The sequence below is a fragment of the Cariama cristata genome, unplaced genomic scaffold (assembly GCF_000690535.1).
Source record: "Cariama cristata isolate BGI_N322 unplaced genomic scaffold, ASM69053v1 scaffold165, whole genome shotgun sequence".
Lineage (NCBI taxonomy): Eukaryota > Metazoa > Chordata > Aves > Cariamiformes > Cariamidae > Cariama > Cariama cristata.
In genome coordinates this window covers 62,211-70,579 of record NW_009617846.1, presented here as the reverse complement: position 1 = coordinate 70,579, position 8,369 = coordinate 62,211, and the positions used below count along the sequence as shown (strand labels likewise).

The following is an 8,369-nucleotide window of genomic DNA, read 5'->3' as shown; positions in this document are numbered from 1 at the left end:
GTATTCCCCTCCCTCCCTTAAAGTAATGTAAAGTGACTAAATGTAAAGTTTCAAACTGGAAAAAAGCCATTCTGTAGTTCTAAATGCCATTTTGAAGTTATAAACTTTGGCGTACTGAATGCTGATTATAAACTGTGGTGAGGTAGTCATAACCTATGGACCTCTTTGGTTTAAGTTTTTAATTTATTTTGAAAACATCTTGGATCTCTGCAAGATCTGTAAGTTGTCTTACAGCAGCCCACAAAATTATAATGACAGGGGTTAGAGTGCATATGTTTCTAGTTCCTTTTTATGTAAGAAATAACCAGATATTCCACATTGTAAAGTTTGCTGGAGTACAATGCGGAGTTGAGAGAAAATTATTTCCCTTTTTTTAAAAGAGTTTAGATTTATCTGTTTCTCAGACATGTTTAAATGCATATTGGTTACTGAACAAAGTAAAGGAAGTTACTGGACATCTGCTGGTTGAGGTCACATTGAGGGGCAAGAAGATCCTAATTTCTAATATGCTGAGTCACTGTAATGACCTTTATCAAGTTAGAGAATGAAGGGAAATTCTTGGGGAACTTCCCAATTTTTTTTTTTCCACTCAATGAATACTTAGTTGTGTGTTCTGAAGAGTTTCAGCTAGCTGTTCTTTTCTGTTTGTATCTGCCTCGGAGTGTTTTTTATAGTTTCACAGAGTTGTTAGAAAAACTCTACTTCGGTTTCCAGCCAAGCCTCCCCCCTTCCTGCTACAGAACTTCTTTCTTAAATCAAGAGTGGCACAAGAGCAGGTAGTACGCTGTGTTGTTTTTCTATCCTTGGTAACATTCACAGCATCTTTCAGTATAGCTGGTTCTACACTGTTAAGGTGCTCTTCAGTATTTAGTTCAGATAATTACTGTAAAGCATTACACCAGTCTTTAACGAAGAGTATTGTTATTAGTAAGTATCCTATTGAACACTTTACTGTAATTTAGTCTAGTTTTTCTTTCACTCTTCCTTTTTTGTCTAACCCTTTGATCTGAGTTAGTCCTGGTCATGGAGTAGTTTGAGCTTGTTTTGAAACAGCTTTTTAACTTCACAGTTCAATGAACTGTACTGTGATCTGCAGCCATTACAGTACGTTGCTGTGAAAACTGGAGCTTTAGAATTGCAGTTGTGTATGTGTTCCTCAGAACCAACAACTGTTCTAATTGAAGGTGATTGATAAGTGCATCAGAATTCATTCACTATTGACATTAATGCATCATGTTGACTGTCTCAGTACCTTGTGGTGTTCAGCAGCTTTGTAAATGACTCCCTCTGTCTCGATTTTCTCTGAACTTTTGCTTATTGTCTCCTATATGGTAGGAAAAGACAGAATTATATTTGCGACCAAGGAGGACCATGAGACACCAAGCAGTGCTGAGTTGGTTGCAGATGACCCAGATGACCCTTATGAAGAACAAGGTCAGTAGTAAGCAGAACGGAAGGACTGAGACGTCACGTATATCATATTCTAACATTCTTAAAAAACAAGAACAATAGAAAGCAAACCTTGTATGAAGTAGGAACAAATTATTCATTCATTTTTTTAAGACTGAGGGCAGCTGGTTATTCAGTAGATAAACACCCAAACTCTTAGCTGTTTTAACTTCCAAATTAGGACATCACAAATGACATACTTCCCTTACAGTGGGGTTTTTTTTCCTACTCTTTTAATAATCTTTCAAAGTGACCTGTTCAGCTACATCAGTTGATGGCTTATAGTTTTGGTTAGTCATCGGAGATATCTAGAAAAACCTTAATTTCTTTTATTAACAAAGTTAGAGCTTAACCAGTGAAAATTATGGTTGGTTGTTCACTGTTTTAAATGACAAAGTGCAGTTTTCAGAGAAGCTGAAGTGAGTTACATACAACTGTCACTGATGCGAGTTACTCATCTGCCTATATACAGCTGAAATTACCTAACTTGGTGATCTCTGAATATCCGATTTAATATAATTTGTATCTGACTAATCCCATACTATAACTAGTAGCAATTTAATCAATAACTAGTAGTAATATCTTTCAATGGCACATGACAGGTAAGTTCAAATTACTCAGTTTTCAACTGTAACCATCTTGCCTTGAAAAGATGTAAGTTAAAGTTTTCAGTGACGATTACAGTTCTTATATGAAGTAGATCTAACCTGCAAATGGAGATTTAAGAGAGCAGAATATTTCTGAGGTCAAGCCTTGTAATACTGTGATTGCACAGAGCATATTTTAGGTTGTTTCTAATGGGTATACGAAGTAACGTTCCTATCGTGATGATTAAATAAATTTTCCCCTAGGTTAATAAGTTCTCATGAACATCTGTGAATTTGGGTTACATTTTTTTTCTAGTTGCCTTTATACTTACAGGTCTTTTAGCCTCTTCACTTTGTGTGAAGTGATCTCACTGCTTGCAGCTCAGCTGAGGTTGAAGTAAATGCTTCACCCTCTTTGAAATTTTGTTAGGAAGTAGAAGTTATGCAAGTGGCTCGGTGACCTTTAGAGGGCAGTATTTCAGCAAAGTTTAGCAGCTGGAGCATGCGAGGTCGCTTTGTTAGCTGATGTGGTATGTAATTTAATTTGAACTTTATCTTCCTATCTCATTGAAATAACTTTTTTCATACATAGATTCGTGTTGAAATTTTGCATTTAGCTGCCTATCTTGGCTTCATTGCAACTGTATGTAGTCAGTAGACGTATCTAAAAGTTTTGCTCGTCAGCAGTGATGAGTCCGTTCAGTTTTATAATGACCCAAATGAGAACAATGAGAGAGTGCCAGTTTCAGAATGGTGTTTAAAAACTGCAGTTTTGTATCTGTCAGGAATTCTTCCACCTTGTATTTTTGGGTAGGTTGTTTACTGGCTAAGGCCCAATACCCAAACTGCCTATTTGGTGGAAACAATCTATGCTTTGCAATTTGTCATCATCTTCACCATGGGAACTGTGCTTCAGCCTCTAAAGATTTCAAATAGAGACCACTACAGGCAATAAAATCTCTGTGGCACTTGTATCTGTTACTGCCTTCACCAGGATGGAAGAAGGAACCTACAAATGATTCGTGTAAAGTAGTTCATCCTTAGGTGGAAAACAGTGTCTGAGGAGAGCTAATTTTTTAAGAGTATTTGCTCATGTCAGTATACTATGTGGAAGTGAAACAAAATCAGAGTTTTTAACTCCTGTCTCAGGCAAACTTAAAATCCATTATTAGTCTGTTGAAGAGTTAACAGCCTTTAATGATCAGATGGTGGAATTAAATTCCCCATTCCTTTTCTGTGGCCTGTGGCTTTCTGTTTCCTCTGAAAAACTGGAGGCTGCGTGCAAAATAAAGCAAAGAAAGATACTTTTTCTAGATATCACATCTGGAGAACATACAAACCCTTGGAGATTTTATGATTCACTGAACTGTTAAGTCACCTTACAGCTAAACAAAGTGGCTTGCTGTTTAGCTAAGTAAGTTCATGTATGCAGCGTGTATTGATGTTACATGTGGTTGTGTAAAGTTCACCTATCTTGCCCCTACTGATACTAAATATTCTGTTAGTAAAAGGTGTCTATCTAGCAACAGCATGTGGATGCATATTGGTCCTGTAACTAAGCATCTATTTTTGACACCAGCTTTTAAGAGGAAAGGGAAAGGTGCCTGTCTCGGATCTAGCATAATAGAGAGACATACTACAAAGGCTTGGAATGTGAGCATAGAAAACAATTCTCTTGGTACCTCTTTAGAGGGGATTCTCTTCCTTCTGTCTTGTGCTGTGCCCTAAATTATTATTTTTCTGATTGTGCATGTACCACAAGTATATGGTCTTGTGCCATATATATTTGGGTAATAAACTAGCCGAAAGTAAAAGAACCACTTCTTCCTTGTTTAAATGCCATGTTCATTGATTCCTCTTATGTGAACTTTGCTGGATATGGAAAGGCCATGGTGAAGAGAGGTGGTGGATTTTTTCCTAGCAATCCTGTATCTACAGCATGTTAGATCACTTGCTTCCTAAACTACAGAGCAGGGAAGAAAGCAGAGAAAACCATAAGCTGGTTATGTCAGGGATACCTTACATTAAAAATGTGTGTCTGTGTGATTCAAAATAAGAAACTGTAAACTCTGTTTAAATTAGTTTGGGTTGTGGGTTTTTTGTGTGTGTGTTTTGTTTGGTTTTTTTCCTTAGCATGTGGTAAGTTACTGCCATATTTTAAGGGTCCTCTGAAAACTTTTCACTTGAACGATCTCAGGCTACAATGCATCAGGTCAAAACAGAGAAACAATTGACATCATAGAAAGTAGCTGCATCTAATGGGGGCAGGATAGACACATGGCAAAATGTTTTCAAATATGTTGAAGTGCAGAAGCTCTGGCTCATGTGGTTTTTATTTAAAAGAAAATTGGAAAGGGCTTTACTGTACGTAAAGTAACATGCAGGCTTTTCTAATTTAGCTTTGACTTTGAATAGAAGACTTGGTTTCCAGTGTTCAACTTCTGTGGCATAATTAACTATAATGACTCTTTTAATCTCTTTTCTGCTGTGCTATACACAGAACAGTCATATAGTAAATCTATTCTTTCCCAAATATAGATATACCATAACCTGTATTGTTTTCTAATAAAGCTGAAACTTTTATTTGACGTTTCATATTTTTCGTAGGGGCCTTTCTCGTACTTAAGATAAACATGTAGTTTGGTATTTTTTGATAGTTCTTATTTTGCTTCAGGCATTTGCAGACGTTAGTCTTTCAGCAGTCTGCCTTAGTAGATCACTCGGGAAACTTGTTTTTTCCCTTGAGAGAAAATAAAGTTGTGTAGTATTCTTTTTTATTTTGTTCTATGAGTTATGAGATTTTGGTAGGCAAAATGTTAATGGCTCACTTTGAGCCAAAAACATTGAAAGAAATGAAGGCATGCGAAATGGGAAGGCAGGCAAACCAGGGTAGGTTCAAGTTAGCATTTCATGTTGCATTGTATCTCAAAGTTCACTGTATGTGCCTTTTAACAGCTATGGCTGATGGAAACAAATTAAGAAATAATTTGCAGGAGTTTTGAAATATTATTCTCACTGTAAAGCTTGTTTCTGGTCTTAGGTGTTGCAGACAAAAAAGAATTTAAATGTGAAAGATCTCTAGTTTTCATTAAGATCTCTGCTCCCATCAGTTAGAATAATTTCTTGTTTTATTAGGCTTATATGAAGGAGGCACTAGTGAGTTTTGTGCATGAAAAGTAATTTTTATTAGCATTACAGCTGTGATAGACTTAGCTAAAACTGCTTATGGAATTGCACCTCAAATACAGGTTGTTGCTGTCTTCTCCCTTCTGTTTTTCCAGACTTGTTCCTGTCGTCTTGTTTTAAAGACAGTTTTGAAATGTTTTCCACAAAGGACTGATGAAGCAAAAACCCTCATTATTTTAAGAAAGAACTTGATGAATGATCAGATGTACAAGACTATTTTTGAGACAGATGATGTCCCTTTCAATCCTTCTTTCTATGTGTCTGTCATCTTACATTGTGAATCATTGGCAGATAAAGTTGTTATTGGAATGTTTGTCTCATAACAGCGAAGAAACTTTTCTCAGAACAACAGTGGAACTTGATTACAGCAAGGACAAAGACAATTGTTGACATAAATGCAGATGGACCTGCCTTCATCCATGATATTAACAGATCCCATGAGCTAAGAGAGATTAGGTTGTGTGATGTCAGCAGTTAATTGCTAATGCAAGCCTTGATCTGCTGTGATGTAAACAGAGTTGTTTTTCCCTGAGTACAGGCTCAAGTGGATTATGACCCACTGGACCAGTGAGGTTCAGGCTGCATTTGAAAGAAGTTTTAATTCAGTTTTAATTAGAAATAGTAATACTATCTATTGCAGACTTACAGTTCAGGGAGAGTGATGGATGAAATCTGTTTCTGTTTTAATTGTGTTCTAAGCTACCTGATACACTTACTCATTGCAGTGTGCATTCTGCTGTGATTATCAGTGAGGAAATGCTTGCCTTATTCATCTGTATTTTTGTTTTGGTTTTTTAAGGTATGATTTCTGTGCATCTAACATCAAAAAACTGATGCTATTTTAGTGATCAAATAGGTGCAAATCAATGCTTATGTGATACACAAGAATGTATTGTTTGTGGGCTAACTCTTACATCGTTGTTAAAATTTACATGCTTACAGGGGAGTTCTGGTTCTAAAAGAACAATTTTAAGAGAATTATTTTACAAGTAATTTTATTGCTATGGTGTTTTCAGGAACATTTCAAAACTCTTCATGTATTTTTTTTCTTTTTGAAATATTAGAAAAATGACTGTTTAAAATGACTGGTTGATGGTAGTAAGGAGGAATATAGAACATCGAAATCTTGTTTACAAAGCAAGCCATATTTCTTCTACACTGTATGATCAACATCTTTCTGCTTTATGTCATCCTTGGCAATAAGGAATCTGGCACCAGCCATTCATTTCCTTGTCTTGGAAGTTCTGCTTTTCCTGCAAGCAGCTAGAGATGCCATCATGCAGTGTACTAGGTATATCTGCTCGGTACAGTGGTGGTTACAGATATTTTACAAAACTATCTTGTCGAATAAAGCATGATCTATGAAAAATGACAGTATTAACCTAGCTGACTAAGTCGTGCCAAGGAGGCACTTAATTTCTGTAATGAAAAGGAAGCTGATCAACACTGAGATTTGACTGACTCAGTGTAATTTTCTGCTGAACTGCATTGACTGAGTTAGAGCACATTGTTGATGAATTGCAAATGAGAGTAAAATTTTATTTTCATTCTTTTAATATAGCAATAAATATGATTGAGCTGCTTTTGCTGCACCAGTACATAAGATTAATGATACTGTGGCCTAATCTCCAAGGAGTTGCTAGTGGGAGAGAAGCATGTCTGGAACATCATGATCCCACAGGACAAAGAAAATAAGTAGGCTTATTGAATTCTGTGGGAGTATTTTAGTAATGTAAAGTTACATCAGACCCTAAATATAATTTCATGTTCGGATCAGAATTAATGCGGCTTTATTCTCTGACAATGGTATTTTCGTACCTGCTTCTGAAGGGAAAGTACTTAAACTTCAGGTTTATGCACATGCTGTTAGCTTCTGCAGAAAGTCAACCTGGAGATGAAGTTAAGGAAGTCTACTAGAGAGGAGGAGAGCGAACTGTTAAAGTGAAGAAGAAACCAGCTTGGATCACAGCACAGTATTTCTCTTGTTCTTAGTAGATGAACATAACTACATGTATGTTCATGCAAAGTAGAGCAAGGGGATGGAGATGTATTGCTTTAGAGCAACGTATTAGAGACTCTAGAAGCCCACATGACCAAGTCCGTTATATTACGTTTCTATACCTGACTATTTAAAAGGTTTTCTAAAACTTACAGAGGAAATGGGTTCTCTGGCTTTCTGCTTGAACTTCATTGTGCAAATCAGCTGATGTCTCAAAGAACATATGCCAATTTAAATCTTCATCTTGCTATTCCATCACTGAAGTATTTCTGTGATGACTTGAACAGTTCCAGAGCAGAAGTTTACAGCTGTTCCAGTTTAGAGTCTAAAATGAGACCTAACTGGCTTTCAGTTATGATCTAAAGTGCAATTTGGTTTCTGGGAACCAGTCAGGCTGGCATGCTCTCACTATTCCTTGTGTTCTGTGGCATGTGACTTAATCTGTGTCTTACAAGTAAACTGATTTTTGTTTCTGTAATTCTGTTTTTCCAGTTCCAATTTTAAGCGGGAAAGTTGTGGATTAGTATTCCAGAGTTCATTTAAAACAAGAAGAAAAATGGATCCATCCAACTTGATTTAAAAGAATTCTAGTGTTAATACTGGAATTAAATTCTTATGAATTGTATGACAAAATTTTAAGGCTTGCTTGTTCCCATGACAGAGTCTGGCAGGTGGATTGACTTGACTTCGATCTGTTTTGCAGTTTCCTTAGAATATTCTCAGTGATCTGTAGTCCAGAGAGAAAGACTTAATTCAGACAGAGATATAGAACTAATCTCACTTGTGCCCGGTAAAGGATCGTACAGATCAGAGATAAAAACAGATTGGCCAGGAAGTGAAAGGTGTTTAGCACCCTTGAAGCTGCAGAACTAATGTAACATTGTTAGTACTTCAACTTATACCTGCAACCTAGCAGCTTTCACTGACTGAAGTAAATTTTTGGAAGGAGCGCTTAACTTTTTTTCTCTTCTTTGTTCAGGATTGATATTGCCCAATGGAGATATCAATTGGAATTGCCCATGTCTGGGTGGAATGGCTAGTGGTCCTTGTGGGGAACAGTTCAAGTCAGCCTTTTCTTGTTTCCACTATAGCACAGAAGAAATAAAGGGATCAGACTGTGTGGACCAATTCCGTGCCATGCAGGAATG

At 36.6% G+C, this 8,369-nt stretch overlaps 1 protein-coding gene across 1 annotated transcript in view; it reads left to right on the top strand.

Annotated features, from left to right (window-relative positions):
- Positions 1-1,335: 1,335 nt before the first annotated feature.
- CHCHD4 (coiled-coil-helix-coiled-coil-helix domain containing 4) overlaps positions 1,336-8,369 on the top strand; it is a gene marked incomplete at its 5' end in the record, with an annotated part of 7,882 nt that continues 848 nt past the window's right edge. The window contains 3 exon segments of the mRNA XM_009700639.1: positions 1,336-1,434; positions 8,201-8,365; positions 8,368-8,369. The exon segment at positions 8,368-8,369 is cut by the window's right edge and continues 848 nt beyond it. Coding sequence (XP_009698941.1) covers positions 1,336-1,434; positions 8,201-8,365; positions 8,368-8,369 — 266 coding nt within the window.